The sequence below is a fragment of the Colossoma macropomum genome, unplaced genomic scaffold, assembly GCF_904425465.1.
Source record: "Colossoma macropomum unplaced genomic scaffold, Colossoma_macropomum, whole genome shotgun sequence".
NCBI classification, from domain to species: domain Eukaryota; kingdom Metazoa; phylum Chordata; class Actinopteri; order Characiformes; family Serrasalmidae; genus Colossoma; species Colossoma macropomum.
The window spans coordinates 24,347,639-24,365,445 of NW_023494802.1; the positions used below are offsets into that span (position 1 = coordinate 24,347,639).

Here is a 17,807-nt window from a genome sequence, read left to right on the forward strand (position 1 = left end):
CCTTTGAAACATACCATTTACATACCATTTACCTGTCCTTTAGCATGGAGAGGAATTTGTGCCAAATTGAAAAGCCGTCACTACAGTGGAAAAATGTGAAATGCAATGCACACATCACAGTACATATTGAGACACAGAATACAAGCTAGAATGAAAAACTAACCCTCTATTACACTGATTTCACCTCTATTTTGCACTTCAAATTTATTTGCCTCATTAAAATGCAGCCAAAACAGTATAATGCAGTAAACACATGAGATTGCCTTTAAACAGTAACATATGGAAAAGTAAAAGATCCATTACACTGATTTAATGTTTTTTAAACCCCTCTGAGGGGTTTCTCAAATTGTTCATCTCTTCTTGAATTCTTCTTTAAAGGCTCTTCATATAACATGATCCTCATATGTTTCATATCAAAATGCTCCATCATCTTCATCACTACCTTCCTACTACTACTGCAGCAACTTCAGCAGCTGTAAACTCTCTGCACACCATTTCACATGTGTCTCCGATGTGGACTGAATGAAGAATGAAGGGTTTCTGGTGTGACGGGTCAATCCGTAGTGATGTCCTGAGTGTCCATTGGTCAGTTTCACACAGAATGTAAATGGACACACAAATCCACCAGATCCACACAGTGAGAGGCAGACAACATGTATCTCAGCCCCTCTTCATAGCCTCATAACTCCGGATGTGAAACACATACAATCTCATGATAAGATGGAATGGAAAGGGCGACTCTACAGATTCAGGAAATGTTTGAACCGTAATTCTGTGCTGGATTATCACAAAGATACAAAAACAGATAAAGAAACAGGGAATTTGAGTTTGTTTTTCATTTTGGCTCACGTTCTACATCTCACTAAGGAACAGTAACATCATGGTTGCACTGCATTTTACGTTTTTCCACTGTAGTGACTGCTTTTCAATCTGGCACAGATTCTGATCCATAGTTTACCTCTCACTCTTTCAGAGCATCTCTCATTTTCTGTCTATTGTTGGGTTTCCATTGAAACATTAAGCGAATTTTAAGCCAAGTCCATCAAAGAGTATGTGATTTAATCAGTGTTTCAATCAGCTGCTGTTTTGTGGAAATTCCCGAGAAAGGTGTGATATGCCTGCGCTGAATGGCACGAAACAAGAAGTTTTTCACGCTTCTGCTTTTTTAATAAACTTTTCAACCTGATCCTAGTTTTTTATGATATTTAGGCAATTTTTAAAAAAAAATTCTTGCTTTTATATTCTGAATCTTTATGCACATTTTTAAAATTTGCATGAAGGAGGTGCACAGAAAACACATATATAATTGAAGGTGCAGCCTATCAGAAAAGTGGGCAGGCAGGGGGCAGGGATTAGGAATTTGAATGCAGCCTATGAGGGTGAAGTGGCCAGGCAGGGGGTGGAGCAGTCTATTAGAGTGAAGTGGGCAGAGAAGGGTGGGGCTTATGTGTCTGGATGCAGCCTATCATAATGAAGTGGGTGGAGAGGTGTGGGGCTTATGGATCTGGATGCATCTATTAGAATGAAGTGGGTGGGGAGGGGTGGGGCTTATTTGTTTGGATGCAGCCTTTTAGAAGGAAGTGGGCAGAGACAGGTGGAGCTTTTGTGTGGATTCAGCCTATTAGAATGAAGTGGGTGTAGATGGGTGGGGCTTATGTGTGTGGATGCAGCCTATTAGAATGAAGTAGCTGGGCTTATGCGCCCTGGACGTAGCCTATTAGAGTGAAGTGGGCAGACAGGGGCGGGACTTAGGCATCTTGACACAGCCTTTAAGAGTGAATTGGGCAGAAATGGATGGGGCTTTTGCATTTGAGTGCAGCCTATCAGAATACAGTGGAAGGGTTGGGGTGGGTTTCATGTATCTGAGTATATCCTATCATGGTGAGGAAAAAATTATAAACAGTAGAGGTTGTGATATTTGGGGTTTGTTTTGTTAGAGGGAGCAGCAGGAGCTGGAACAGTTCTAATGGAGAACCTTCATTTATCTGGGACAAACCAACCTGTAGCACAGAATTATTACCTTTGTAGAGTCTAAAACATTTTAATACAGAACATACTGGAAACGGAATCGATTCCTGATCTTAGAATGGAAAATTTAATTACACACACGCTCTATCAGATAAGTGCTGTGTTCTAATGACCTTAACACATCAGAACACAAAACAGACCAAAACAGTCATAACCTGAAAAGTCAGTTGTAATTTAAAACATAGGCCTCTGTTATCAGACACAGCTTTCACAAACACCTGACAGCACAACTGAGAGACACTCAGCACGACAGCTGCAAGAAAGCCACTCACTTTCTTTCAGAAAGAGCCATAAAATTAACAATCAGAACTGAAGAAATCAATTATCAATTAAAATCTCTTTTGTGGTTGATAAGAGAAATTCTATTCATTTCCCAAAATTCCCATATAATTCAGTGTGTGAGATGTGAACAGAGTGATTTAGGGTGGTTTGGTGTGAAACGGTTCAGATTACTTTACAGTGGTGGTGATAGGAACCAGGGGTCACCATGACTACAACACAAATATAGACATTTTATTTACTATCCAAAACCACCAGTCAACTTACATGTGTCTTCTGAGTTTTATATGGAATGTTAATGCTGGGAAAATAGTGGAAAATCTGAAGTAATACATTTTCTTCGGGGACTATTTCGCTTTTCTTCGCAAATTACTTTACAATTTAATTTAAGACTAGGTTCATTTATGACATTTGTGTGGTTTTATGTAGCAAAAACAGCCATAATCGATTTAAACATGACCGTTTTCCAACCTCCTATTATTATTAGAATTAAAAAGTCTGTTCTGGTCAGACAATAATATGTAAATGAGCTCAGTTCTGATTGGCTGTGCCTCATTCAGACAGCAGTGTGGGCAAAAACACTCCGTATAACTTCAATGTGTGTGGGCAGGGCTAAGCTACACTAAGCTGAATGGGTGGGCATATGTGTACGTGTTTTTTGTGACATCACAAAAAAAACACGGCATAAGGGAGTGAACAGCATGTTTTTTAAACTTTAACACTATTTACATGCTACACGAAACTGTTATATTACAAAATGTGGCTAAAAAAAGGATTTCCATGCTATGAGCCCTTTAAACGTGCTCCAGGCTCATATAGTTTTAACAGGGCTGAACAGTAAAGTAGTGTGTTTTGCTCTGAAGCTCTTGTTCCAGCTCCATGCCCATTACACACACACACACACATACACACACCGCAGGAGGAAAGGGGCGGCGGGTTTTTTCCTTCATGGAAAATGTGATTTGGGGCCTGCCCCTGTCAGCCTTTCCACGCTCCGCTGTGATAAACAGACCCGCACCGAGAAAAAGGAGCTTTGTTTTCTCTATATCAGCCAAATCTGCCTTCATCTCTGCATTAAACAAAACATTACAGTCCATAAAACCGCACCAAGTCAACATCAACAGCATGCACAAACGCAGGAACCAGCATGGACCCTTTAATGGTACCTTTAATCAGTTCATACATTCCATATAGGCATTTAGAATAAAGGCACCACTCACCCAGAATATGAAGTTGAATATGAAGAGCAGGTATTTCACACATTTCATTCCACCTTCTACTTTCCCCATGGCTGCTTTAACAGGTTCCTGTTATGAATGTATAAAACTGGTCCTAAAAGCAGTGAAAAAGCCTCAGTCAGGCTGTATTAGACTCAGTCTGACTCTAGCGCAGCAGCTTCTGTCACATTGTGCACCAAAAACACCGGAGATAATATTGCAGCTCCAGCCCGCCCACTTCAGTGAAGCAGTGGGGGAATCTGAGGGGGCTCTGAGACGGGCAACGGCAGCTTAAAGCGACAGTTCAGCTGCTAACAGTGAATGAAAGCAAAGAAACCAGTTAGCGTTAGCTTCCAACAGCATAAGCGTACACATATATACACAAGCATATAAACATACATATCACTGCCGTTTTCAGTTTTTGACATAATTTGAAAATGCCTGATACTCTTTACATTGTGTGTAAATTTCAAGATGAATGGACCAAATGAAATGACCAAAAATGGCTTGGAAAAAAATCTGGTTCCATTGGCTCACATTAAAAGTAAAGTGCGTTTTTTCCTTCTCCTATAAAGTTCTCATTTTGGAGATGCAATGTTTTGTTCCGACAGCAGTGATAAGCACATAACACAGCATTTGCATGTCTTAGATGCTTATGTACATGTGCTAATAGATATACTTCTATTCATATTTTTAAAATTTATTTATATATTATAACCTGTATTAGCTGCACTTTTTAGTTTAACAATGTGTTTTCATTACAGCAAGTTGAATCGCTTCCCTCACCAACCAATGGCCACTTTGGGGTAGTCATGAGAAGTTGATTCACAAACAATCAATTTTTCGACTCCAACATGTTTGAAAGTATGGCCAGTGGCTCTAAGAGTCGATTGCTTGGAGTCGACTCTTTGACTTTTTGACAGAATGAGAGAGCAGGGTGATGTGGTGCATCAGTGGTTTGATGTGTCACTTATGTGTGTATATTGTCATCTCTTGCCTCATTTTAATGCAGTATGACACATCAAAAAAATCAAATGTAAAAAAATAATTGCAAGTATTGTAATCATTCATGTCACTTATATTCTGCTTAAAATTTCAGCAACCCAACTTAAAACACATTCATGTGTCCTGTGCAACCACACTTTTTTTTACCTAATTTAACTTTAAATTTTTGATTTTTAATTTGATTTTGAAATATCCAAAATTAATTTATAATTAGATTGTTAATTTAATGATTGTTTTCTTTTAAATCTATTGTTTTAACAATGTTTAATCATGTTTTTAATTTCTATTCTTCTTTACTTTACTTTTTTCTGGATTTTCTCATTTGTAAAGCACTATGAATGACAGCAGTATGTGCTTTGCCTTGCAACTAAAAGTCACCTTTTAGCATCATGTGGCCACCAATTATGATCAAGCAAATGACACCATGCTGGTGGATACAAGCTTCCATTCACTGAAGCTAATAGTCACCAGTTAGCATTTATAGCCACCATTTAGCATCAAGCAAATGACATCATGTTAACGTTTGCACACTAGCTTCTTTTCATATAAGCTTTTAGTCATCAGTTAGCATTACACAAATGATCCCATGCTAACTGGTGGACACTAGCGAACTTTTGCTCATACGTGCTAGAAAAGGCAAGACCAGCTACCAAAAACAAGCAAATGACATCATGCTAACTGATAAAACACTTCTTTTCATGGAAGTATAGTCACCAGTTAGCATAATGTAACAACCAATTAGCATCAAGCAAAGACATCATGCTAACAGGTGGATACTGGCTTCCATTAATGGAAAATAATAGTTGCTAATTAGCATCATGTCACTGGTTATAATCAGGCAAATGGCATTAGCTTCTAGTTTCTATTCACAAAAAACCAAAAGTCACCAGTTAGCATCATGAAGCTTCCAATTAGCTTCAAGCAAATGACATCTTGCTAACTGGTGGATAGCTTCCATCTATGGTAGCTATTCTCAGCAGTAAGCATCATATTGTCATTAGGATCTAGTCACTGACATGCTAACTGGTGGACACGCTTCCATTTATACAAGCTAGCATCCTGTAGCCAACAATTAGCATCCAGCAAATGACATCATGCTAACTGGTGGATACTAGCTTCTATTTATTTTTATACTTGACAACTTTTTTTTTTATTTTTGTGGTTGCAAAAATAAAACAGCACTACTGGTGCATTAAAATTAACTACCATTTTTTGAACATAAAGACAATCAATGTTGTTTGGAGTGATTATATTAGCAGGAACCCTCAAATAATTGACTGTGTGCATGCTGAAGGGTTATGATGCTCTTGCACATTAATAGTGAAAGTGCTGTGTTTTGATTTGGTGGAGCAGCCAGGCTGCGATTTTGATCTGAACTGAATTTCTGCTGAAAACTTCCTGTTCAGCTCTGCTGTACAGCATGTGATTGGGGGCCTGTTATTACAAGTCAGTGTATTTGAAGCCTATTATGGTGCTGGACGTTAGTGCTGGACTCTGTCGTCCCTTATAAAGACTGTGGCTAAAAAACGCAGTGTGTTTACATACAGAATGTCTTTGGTTACTGCCAAGAAATGTCACTAATGCTGTCCAGACTGCTAGCTGAGGTCCAGCTAAGCTAAGCTATGCTGAGTTCACGTCCCCTTCTCACCAACTGCTAATCATCATTTATCTCCAGACGCAAAATCAACGCATGGCAGCACGTAACATAAATATTTTTATTATAACCATGGTGAACAGAGATAGAGGCCAGTGGCATTCCCATATAAACAGACCAGTGGCTCTGAGAGTCCCTGTACTTTACAGTGTGCTGCCAAAAATATTGATATCACTGCCAAACAATCAAATGCTGTGATCCCGCATTTAAAACAGAGATAAACATCAGTTTTTACTTGCATGTTCTTACACTATCTACATAACAATATAATATAACATTCACAGTGTTTCAGGGGAAGTCCACCAATTTTTTAAACATTTCTGCACAATTCGAGAAACTAGAGTCAAAACTGTTCACAGTCATGGTGATTGGAACCAGACGTCCACCTCTAAGAGCTCCCTAAAAGCTATTATATTGAAAATTATTAAAAATGTTATGTTAGTGGCAGAAAAAGACCCTGTTGATCTTGATTGTTTAGCCCAGGTCTCTCTCTCTCTCTCTCCTCTCTCTCTCTCAGTCCCTCTGCTCTGCTGAATGATGTATGGATGGATATTTAACTCCGTCTCTCTGGAATATCTAATATCACATCATCCAGTCACATCATAACCAATGCCGACCTTTGATCGCTCATAACGAATCCTTTGAAGTAGCAGCTCTGGCCCCTGAGTGACTGCTCACATTGAAGTGAAAGTATGACAAATTCCCTCTAGTTTCCCTTCTTATATCATCCCAAATCTACTCAATCAGCTGAGACGTGTTTGGTGTCTGAAGTTTGCTTCTTCAGTTTTAACACTGGAGCTACAAGACTAATGTGGCTAACAGACTAACAAAAGCTTAAACCCCACCAGCCATCAGATGAAGTAATTTCATGTTGTTTCTGTACAGAACTCAAGATAGATAGACAGACAGACAGACAGACAGACAGAGCAGACAGACAGACAGACAGAGCAGACAGACAGACCTAGAACAAATAAACAGCAATGGCAGCTGGAAAAATATAATTTGATAAAAACGCTGCAAATATGCATATTGCACCTCACTGTGGACTTTATATTGTGAAAACAGTGTAATGGATTAAAAAACACCAGCTGCTAACAGAATGAGTTGCATGCAACTTTGTTTGCTGTTGAATTGTTTCATGCAACTGTCAATTTGCATAGAAATTATGTTGCATGAAACCCACTACATGCAATTAGTGTGTCTAAAAGCAAGTCTTAAAAGCACAAACAAAATAACCAGTTGGAAAAATGAACTTGGTACATTAAACCCACAAAAACATCTGGGATCTGGATAATTAAACAGACTTCAGCTCTAACACAAACACTATTTACTTTCTCACTTTCAGTAATGTTTAAATGTGTCATTCGTCAGTGCTGATCTTACACCTGAGAGAAGTTTGTATTTCTGTGCTTTTACAGTGTTCATCAATAACCGCAGACAGAACACAGCAGATCACATCTGTTATTCATATTCTACATGTGTGAATATGTTTGTGCTCCCCAGGGGAAACAACCCCGCTATTTTTGGTCAGACTGCTGTCAGCCTGCCCAGTATCTTAGGACATTATTCTCATTACACTCATTACTTTAATTACAAAGCGAGTGGCGTATTATCTTAATCCCATCAAAGAGGGTTTCCAATTCTGCTGCCAGACCAGTTGTGCTCTGTCTCTTAACATGTTCGGACACAACATTTTCAAAAAAAGAATTAGATTTTAGAAAAAGTGGATTCATTTTGCATGCTGCAGCATCTGTGATAATATGCAGGGTGCTATAAAACAAAATAGTCCCCAAAGAAAAAACATGATTTAAGATGTTCCACTATTTTCCCAGCATCAACATTTCATACAAAACTCAGAAGACACATGTAGGTTCACTGGTGGTTTTGGATAGTAAAGAAAATGACCATATTTGTGTTGTAGTCATGGCGACCCCTGGCTCCTATCACCACCACTGTAAAGAAATCTGAACCATTTCACACCAAACCACTCTGAATCACTCTGTTTACATCTCTCACACTGAAACTGCTGAAAGACTGGTAATTAAATTTGGCTGTCAACAAAATTGTTGACATATTGACGTGTTGAAATATTGTTGGCAATATTAGACTTTCTAACTCTAGACTCCTTTTCTGTTTATGTTGTTTAAAATGTAGTTATGAATATCCTAATAATGAAATTAGACCCAGGTAGACTGGAGGAATTTAGACATTCTGATTAAAAATTAGCTAGCTTGCATGGGCAATGCCATTTTTAGTAACCTTACAAATTCAAAAGCCTGTGTGAGAAGAGAAGAGAAGAGAAGAGAAGAGAAGAGAAGAGAAGAGAAGAGAAGAGTGGTCTTAAAGATAATAACAGTACTCATTGACATGGGTGGCCCTGCTTGGTTTTGGAAAGGTTAACATGGTTCTTCAAGGGTTCTTCAATTAAGCGATTAAGCATTTGCCTGCTTAAATGGTTCTTCGCATTACGAAATGGTTCTACAGACTGATGGCAAATATGTTATATATGATTCTACATATCACCAAAAAGCGTTCTGCTATTGTAATATCACTTAATATTGTTCTATGAGGGTTCTTTAGTAAAGAATATGGTTCTATATAGAACCATATACACTAAAAGAACCATTTGCATAGGTTTGTTGGTATGGTGATATGGTTCTTCAGAGTGATAGAGAATGTGTTGTATATGGTTCTTTATAGCACCAAAAAGGGTTCTTCTTCTATTCTTACAAGCTTGACATCGTAACAGTAGCAGAACCCTTTTTGGTGCTATAAAGAACCCTTTTCAAAACGATTCTATATAGAACCATCTACAGCACATTCACTATCAATCTGAAGAACCTTTTCATGATAAGAAAAACCTTTAATCATGTGAAAGGTTCTTCGAGTGTTCAGTGTTTTACATAGAACCATTTTCTTTACTAAAGAACCCTTCAAGAACCCTTTAAGAGTGTACAGCTTGACACCATAACAAGAACCGAACCCTTTTTGGTGTTATGTTGAACCATTTTCAAAAAGGTAAAATTGGTTCTTCAGATTGATGGAGAATGTGTTGTAGATGGTTCTGTATAGAACTTTTGCTGTTACAATGTCAAGTTTCTAACAATGGAAGAGGTTTTATGGTGAGTGATTGTGTTTTAGACTAAAAGCTCTTAAAGGTTTTATTGTTGTGTGTCAGATATTTCTCACACAATTTTCTACAACTAAATCGATAAAAAACTAAAATCCTGATTGTTGGTACTAAAACTCAGAGGAAGCTGCTTTATGAGAAGTTGAGCTCTTTATCTTCATCTACTTGCAGCAGGAAACATGGGTGTGGTCTTAGACTCTGAGAGTTAAAGTTCTGCTGCTGGTTTTTAAAGCTTTTTAAATTTTTCAATAAACATCTAAAAATGCAGCTCTTTAACTCACTGCTCCATTAAAACTCTACGTCTCTTTGGTCTTTACCTTTTTAATCTGATTTTTTACAGTTCTGTGTAGATTTAGACTTTTTTGTGAGTGCAGTATGATTCATATCAGCCAATAAGTAAAGCTAATCCATCCAAATCCATTTTAAATGTATGAAAATATCCAAAATCCTGTATAATGCACTTTTCTGTCTGATACCTTTTGAAATTAATTTGTATTCCAGTATCTTCATTTTAAATATTAGCAAATGAACCTTCAACATGACAAAAGCAAGTGTTGTAGGTGTTGATAAAATGACAAAAGCGACTGTTGTAGGTATTGATAAAATGCAGTTATGATGTGATATCTTATTTATTTGAAATACATTGTGTGTAAGTGCTGCAGACGTACATGGTAAATGTAAAGTACAATGTAGATCACAGAAGTCAGTACCGTTTAGTTTACATCTGTAACCTTTATTACAACTACACACAACTGAAAAAATATAATAACAAATACTAATAAATGCATTTTAAAAAAAACATATTTTTCCATATGGGTTGTTATTGCACATCATACTAGTACAGGGCAACAAAATGGAGTACAGCATTTAGCTAAAAGTTCTTTGGCCTGTAACAATAGTGCAACTTTAGAATGCTATGGAGCTATGTAGAACTATTTTCAATAGGGCTCTATTAAGAACCTTATATAATTGGGGCTTTCATTGTAGAGAAGAACCCCTTGGCCATAATTTATGTGTTCAAATGGTTCCTTGAGTGCTCACATTTCTATACAGAACCATTGCCTTTACTAAAGAACCATTGAAAAACCTTCTTTTTTTAAGAGTGTATAATATGTAATAAAGCAGAATGAAATACTAAAATCCTTTTATAAATATAAAATAAGAGACTGTTGAGTAGCAGAATGAAGGCTGTAGCTGAACTTTGCTTGCTATGAAGAGCAGGAGGATAAAGTGGGCGTGGCCTTTGGCTTCATTCCCAAGGTAGCACTGTCACTAACGTTGGCATAAATATTTGCAGGATTACTAAATAAACCTGATTAGGCTTTAAAATGGTCAGTGATGGCAACCAAACGAAGAGAACATGATTGTTTGTAATAAAACAGTTTAAAAAGCTTGGCTTCTCCAGTTTTAATGTATTCAGAAATTCTCCACATCCTGTTGGATTTACGGGAAGTGACTCTCTTGGTGTTTAACCACAGTGGGCTCAGCCTCTTTCACCGTTAATGGTCTACAGTGATGCTAACATCATCCTAACGCGTCCCCTGAGAGCATCCTCAGTGTCCGCATCCCGGGGCCATCGCCTAGCAACAGAAAAGCCCTAACCTAGCAACCCAAGCGAGAGGAGAGTGATGGAGGGAGTGAGCGTGTCTCATGGGATCGAGAGAAGAGCGTCTATTATGCATGAATTCAGCCTTTAATCTTTGATGCAGTGACAGCTCAGCCAGCAAAAAGCTTTCAGCTAACACAAAATAAGAGTGTATTTAAAGCGGTAGTTTGGTCTGTTTGCTCCACTTAACCCAAATGTAGCCGGTCAGCTGAGACGTGTTTGGTATCTAAAGTTTGCTTCTATAGTGTTAGCAATGGTGATATGAGGCTAATGTAGCTAACAGGTAATGGAAGCTTATTCCCACCAATTAGCATAGTGCCAACTGCATGACTAAGTCATCACACACAGACCTCAAACTGTGTGGAGGTGTTCAGTATCTCTAATAGTCTTGATTATGTGGCTCCCTGTTATCTATAAACATGGACTAAATTCAGCATTCCAGGTGGCTGCTAGCATTTTTAGCTTTACGCTAATGTACTTTAGTCCATGTTTATAGATAACCGTGAGTCACACAGTATCAGAAACCACATAATCAAATCTACTAGTCATTACTAAACTTGATGATGCTAATTGGTGGAGTATTTTATTCTAACACTGAAGAAGCAAACTTCAGAAACACTTCTCAGCTGATCGGTTCCATTTGGGTTAAGAGAGGAAAATAATAGAAATAAAACAAAATATCAATTAAATTATCCCTTTAACAAGCCTGGCTTGCCCTTGATACACTGCATAGAAGATATTAGACATTAAACTACTCTTAAAGATGGTTCTTCAAGGGTTCTTTAGAAAAGACAATGATATACATAGATTGTTCATAGATTGTACATAGAACCATAATCTTTAATTGGCATACTTAAATAGTTCTTTGCATGGTGAAATGTTCTTCAGACTGACGGAGAATGTGTTGTAGATGGTTTTATATAGCACCAAAAAGGGGTCTTCTATTGCAGGGGTCGGCCATTTTGCCCTTTCAACTTTTTGGCACCTTAGGAGCCAAAACATTTTATGTCCATTTTACCATCATGGCTGTAAATATGTCTCAGTATGTGCTAATGTACTAGTACAGGCTAAAAATATAAACAAAAACAAAAGCAGATATAGCTGCTGTCTTACTTTGCTCTGCTTTAAGCTTTAGCTCAGCTTTTCTCACATCTCTGGCAGGAAACTTTTCTAAAAGTAGAACAGTTTCTTGTGAAATGTCTTTCAGCATTCAATTTTTTTACGAGGCTGAAGTCACTTCTCATTCTCCAACTTCTTGTTTGAATTTTTCCGTTCCACCTTAAATGGTGCCTGAGGCGTCAGAATGTAACTGCTGCGCCATTTTAAGGTGGAACTGGACAATTCGAACAAGGAGCTGGAAAACAAGAAGCTGATTTCAGCTTCATGTTTTTTTAGTGTATGACAGCTTCTCTGTGCAGATTAAACGTATCAGGAAACCAGCTGGAGTGATTATAAATGCAGTTAAGTCCATTCATCTCCAAATAATCGATGTTCGTCTTAAATCTTTCTCTTTGCCTTTTTGTTAGCTACTAGCCAGGCAATGTTGTTATCGTAACCAGCAGTCTGCATGCTGATCTTCAGGGTTAAAGGGTGAATTCGCAGTTATACATATACTCCAGCGTTTAAGAGCATTTATTTTTAAAACTGTGTTGAACGATCAGCAGAGCTTTATTTTCCTGTAAAGCAGGATTATTTTATTTTTACCTACAAATCTAATTCTGCTGTAGAGTCACAACACGACAGAAAAAGAGCTGCAAGTTGCTTTGGAGCAGCATGTTGCCGACCCCTGTTCTATTGTTACAAGCTTGACATTATAATAGCAGAACCCCTTTTGGTGCTATATAGAACCATATATAACACATTAGTCTGAAGAACCTTTTCATCATGGAGAGAACCATTTAAGCATGCAAATGGTTCTTGGAGTGTTCATGGTTTTTACAGAACCATTTTCTATACTAAAGAGCCCTTGAAGAACCATCATTTTTGAGAGTATAGTATTTATTATAATTAAGATTTACAAAACATTGTCCAGCATGGTCATCAATAAGGGGGCAAATCTCATAAATTTCACCAAATTCAGTTATTTTTGAGTATTTTATTGGAAAATAAATGAATATGCAAATGTACCTGAAGCAGCCAAATAGCACAGCAGTGCAATATACACAATAAAGTCACCAAGCTTTTATTTTAGATTTTTACATTTAAAACCAGCTGTAGGTTTTTTGGTCAAAAAATGAGTGTATCTTTTATTGAATGTTTATTAATATTCAGAATCTAAAATTAGTCCAGCTGAATCACTACCATAGATTGATGCATCATGATGTATTTTTACATCAGCAGTCGTGAGTTAAAGGTACAGACAGCACAGATGAGAATAGAGAATAAAAGAGGAAGGGGAAATCTCCTGAGGATTAAAATGAGGCCATCTTCTGAGGAGAGTGATGTAACTGCAGAGGGGAAATCTTTGCTCCAAAGTGTGATGAAATGGAAGCTACTGTTCCTCAATTGTTCATTTTGCTGACTGTGTTTTGGCTCATTAGCCATGTAAAGTGTGCAGAGGCTCATTAAACCAAGACTGCATTCATAAACAGCGCATTTTAGAACATCATTCTTTTTCAGTGGCCTGTTTTATTGTAGCTGCTATTCTCTAAACGCTCCACTAGATGGAGGTGTTCACTAATGCTGAGCTCTCACTTCCTCTCAATGGCCCTCATTCACTAACCATGCAAGAATTTTTTCCTTTAAACCCACTTACACAGTTTTAACTAAGATTCTGTCATTCACTAATGTTTTCTTATTTGGATTTGTTCTTAGGTAAGAACAGAATCCTACACACTCAAGAGCACAAAGGTGAGAACAGTTCTGCACTTTAAGAACAGGTTATGAATCTCATGCAGACTTTTTCTTAGGATCTTTCTCAAGAACACATTTAAGAATGAGGCCTGATAAAATGTAGGCTCTGTTTCTCAAGCTTTTCCTGACCACACGTTCAGTCCAGATGTAATTCTGAGACATATATTGTCTGTACTGTCTGTCAGTATGCATAGGGCTGGAAAGAGTACTAATAATACTAATTCCTTCTTAGGGAAAACTGCTGTTACTGTAGTGATAATTTACTTGAGTACAAATAATTATTGTGATGTTCTACAAAAAGAGGACACACAGCTTCTTTTCAAACTGTAGGCTCTGTTTAAGGCTGTCTGAGGTCCAGCCTTGGAAGCAAGATGCTAACAGAGCACACTACTCTTACATCTAGACTCACTGCTCTCTCTGAACTCAGCATAAACAGTCCACAATCAGTGTGTAATTACTGCTGCAAAACAGTAAAAATAATCAGAATTAACAATTTACGGCCTTCTTACAGTATTAATAAAGGACATTATTCAATTAAGGGTAAATAAGCAGTATATTGGAAAAACACTTCAGTAATCAAGAATATATATATATATATATATATATATATATATATATATATATATATATATATATATATATATAAAGGGTGATTCAAAAAGATTCATATGATTTCAAAGTGCCATATTTTTACAATAGTGAGGCGCCTAGGAACAAATCATATACCAATTGAAAGAGGGGGTTATAAAGTTTCTGACTGTCACTGGAAGATGGCTCCCTTCAGTGTACGAGGAGATGGCGACCCCGTTTTGTGTTCTCCACCTCAATAAGAGTGAATCCGTCATAACTGTGCAATGTGATTTTTGTCGTCAGTGAACCTCCAACAGCTCAGAGCATTCGTCGTTGGTTCCACAACACTGGATGATCTCTGAAATCACATTGACACAGCCGTGAGTACAGTGACACCCGACAAGGTCAATTGAGTATGGGATGAATTTGACTATCACGTTGATGTTGTCTGTACAGCTGGAGGAGGTCATATTGAGCGCTTGTAAAATTACACAATAAACTTTATGCTCACTTAAACCATTTACAGTTCACTGCATTGTTCTGTAATGATTTACAAGTGAAATAAATCATTTTGAAATCGGATGAATCTTTTTGAATCACCCTGTATTTGTGTGTTTCTGTGTGTGTGTATATATGTATATATATATATATATATATATATATATATATATATATACATTCACTTATAATAACTGAAGTACATTTAAAAATATTTTTATTGTGCAAAATAGTAAAAACAGATCCAAATAATATATACATATATGTTTATAAACTATGATGTGTGCTCATGCAGCAGCTTCTCTGTCTCGAGTGTTGTTTAATGTCCGAATTTCTCATTTGATGGGGTGACCATACGCCCTCCTTTTCCAGGACCTGTCTTCCTTTTGGGACCAAAAAAGTGTCTGGCCAGGATTTCTAAATTGCCTAAATTTTGGGGATTTGGCTTTGTTTTCAGGTTGACATTTGCTTTCTTTAATTCGACCTGTGCTGCCCACCTTTCCTCCCATCCTCTTCTGTGAAAACCAAAATGTGGTCACCCTGCATTTGAAGATAAATGAAGAGGCATTAGAGACAAAATCTTGTTCTTGTGCTTGCAGCTGTCGTACTGTTTAATTTCTCTGATGAGACTGAGGATGAGTGAGTGTGAATAACAGGTTAAAACATTTAAGATGAGACCTTTTAAGTGGGCTCATTATTTTGGTCTCCCACCAGATGGCAGTATTATACTGTTTATAATGTGCAATGTGTAAAGTGTTTACAGAGTGTAAACGACTCTAATATGATTCATAACGAGTACAGTTTGGAGCTCAGAGAAACTGAACTGCTCAACACTGTTACAGAAGTAGAGAACTGTGGAGAAATAACCTAAAACAGTGAAGAGGAGAAACAAATAAAAGTAGAAAAGTTAAAATCAGCATCAGTCAGCTCTTACATTTTACTGTTTCACTTCTTTCCACTTGTTGTTGTTATTGCCTAACTCATAAGATATTTTCTGTCTTATATAGTATTTATAGTGCAAGTATTCAAGTGTATACAGGGAGGTGTTTTTATTTATTTTTAATCTTCAAAATTCTTTACCATTAAGAAGCAGAATAATTATTAATGGAAGTCTTTTTTTCATTTACAAATGGAGCTGCAAAATAAAATTTGTTTTTGGCCTAATTGCACTACCAACTAGCAGCAAAGGCTAACTAGGCTGATGTAATGACTATGTTAAAGCCAAAGATGTGTCATACACCATGTAGGTGTTATTTATATTTTAATAAGTGTCTTATTTTGGATGATTTTTCCACTTCACCTAGAAAAGCAATGCATAATTATATGCAATAAAGAGTGAAATATAATTTAGAGTTTAATGTAATTTAGAGTTAAATACAATGCGGAATTACATGCCATGCAGAGTCAAATGCAATGCAAAAATTTTGCAATGCGGAATTAAATGTAGTACAAAATTAAATACAATGCAAAATTAACTGCAAAGCAGAATTAAGTGTAATCGAGTTAAATATAATTTAAAGTTAAATACAATGGAGAATTACACACCAAGCATAGTTGCAACGCAACGCAAATTCTTATGCAATGCAGAATTAAATGCGATTTAGTTAAATATAATTAAGAGTTGAATATAAGGTAGAATTAGGAAAAGTAAATGTTTTTTTCTATTCTGTAAAAACATCACCTGTGTAGTTGTGATTCATTAAAGAGTGTGTTATCTCCGTCAGGTATGTACGGCCTTACTGAAGTGGAGCTGTGTGACTGTGTGATGGTATCAGCTGAGAGCTGTACGGGCAAGTCCTGGCGTGAAAAATAAGAGGGAAACGTGCAAAGAGGAACAGAGATGCAGAGATATGGCTCAGAGCTGCTGGATTTGAAAGCATTAAATCTGATACCTGCTATTGTTACATCTGACAGTGACACGATCACAAAGCACCTCACCTGCTCTGCTCCGGCTCTCTCAGCCACAGCGCCTGTATCTCCTTCCATCTCTGCCACCCACTGTGTTTACTGCTCGACTCTAAGATCTTCTGTTTCCACTCCATCTCTCTCAGGCCTGGATGCTCTGTAGATGCTCTGTTTTGAAAAGTTTAGACTCTTCCACACATCTCACTGAAGGGCAGGTTCTTGTTAATGTACTGACTGACCCTGGACGCCTGGAGTTGCATAGATTTCAGTACCCGCAACATTCGCTTATGTACGCATGTCTATTTGAGATTATTTACATTTGATTTAAAGCTCCAGGGAACCTAAATCTGTGTTTTCTCCTTTCTAAGTACACTCTGACAGTTCCTCAGTGGTTCTTTAGTAAAGACATTTGTTCTGTATAGAACCATGAACACTCAAAGAACTCTTTGCATGGTGAAATGGTTCTTCAGATTAAAGTAGAATGTGTTGTATATAGCACCTTTTTGAAAATGTTTCTAGCACCAAAAATCAACCTTCAAACTGATCCTCCATCAGTCTGAAAAACCATTTCACCAGGCAAAGAACAGTTTAAGCATGAAATAGAACTCATTGCTCTAATAGAACCATTATATTTACAAAAGAACCCTTGAAGAACCATGTTTTTAAAGAGTGTATGCTCTTAAAAAAGATGGGTTCTCAAGGGTTCTTTAATAAAGAAAATGGTTCTACATAGAAACATGAAGACTCAAAAAAAAAAACCCTTTGCATGATTAAAGGGTTCTTAGCATTGTGAAAACATTCTTCAGATCGATGGAGAATGTGCTGTAGATGGTTCTATATAGCACATAGGGTTGTGCTGTAGTTACAATGTCAAGCTTGTAAAAATAGAAGAACCCTTTTTGGTGCTGTATAGAACCATATACAACACCTCCTCCATTAATCTGAAGAACCAGAATGAGTAAGTTACACCAGCTTTGACCTCCAAGGGGCGACCTTACCTTTTAGGGATAAGTTGAACATGAAAAAGTGCAGAGGGGCTAACTGGCTACCATCTAGCATGCT

At 37.3% G+C, this 17,807-nt stretch overlaps 1 protein-coding gene across 1 annotated transcript in view; it reads right to left on the reverse strand.

The window, feature by feature from the left end:
- The window catches only part of tspan2b (tetraspanin 2b), a 31,183-nt gene extending 27,445 nt beyond the window's left edge, over positions 1–3,738 (reverse strand). Inside the window, exon 1 of the mRNA XM_036590952.1 lies at positions 3,528–3,738. Coding sequence (XP_036446845.1) covers positions 3,528–3,596 — 69 coding nt within the window. The 5' untranslated portion in view covers positions 3,597–3,738. The remainder of the gene's footprint in view (positions 1–3,527) is intronic.
- Between the last annotated feature and the right edge of the window lie 14,069 nt (positions 3,739–17,807).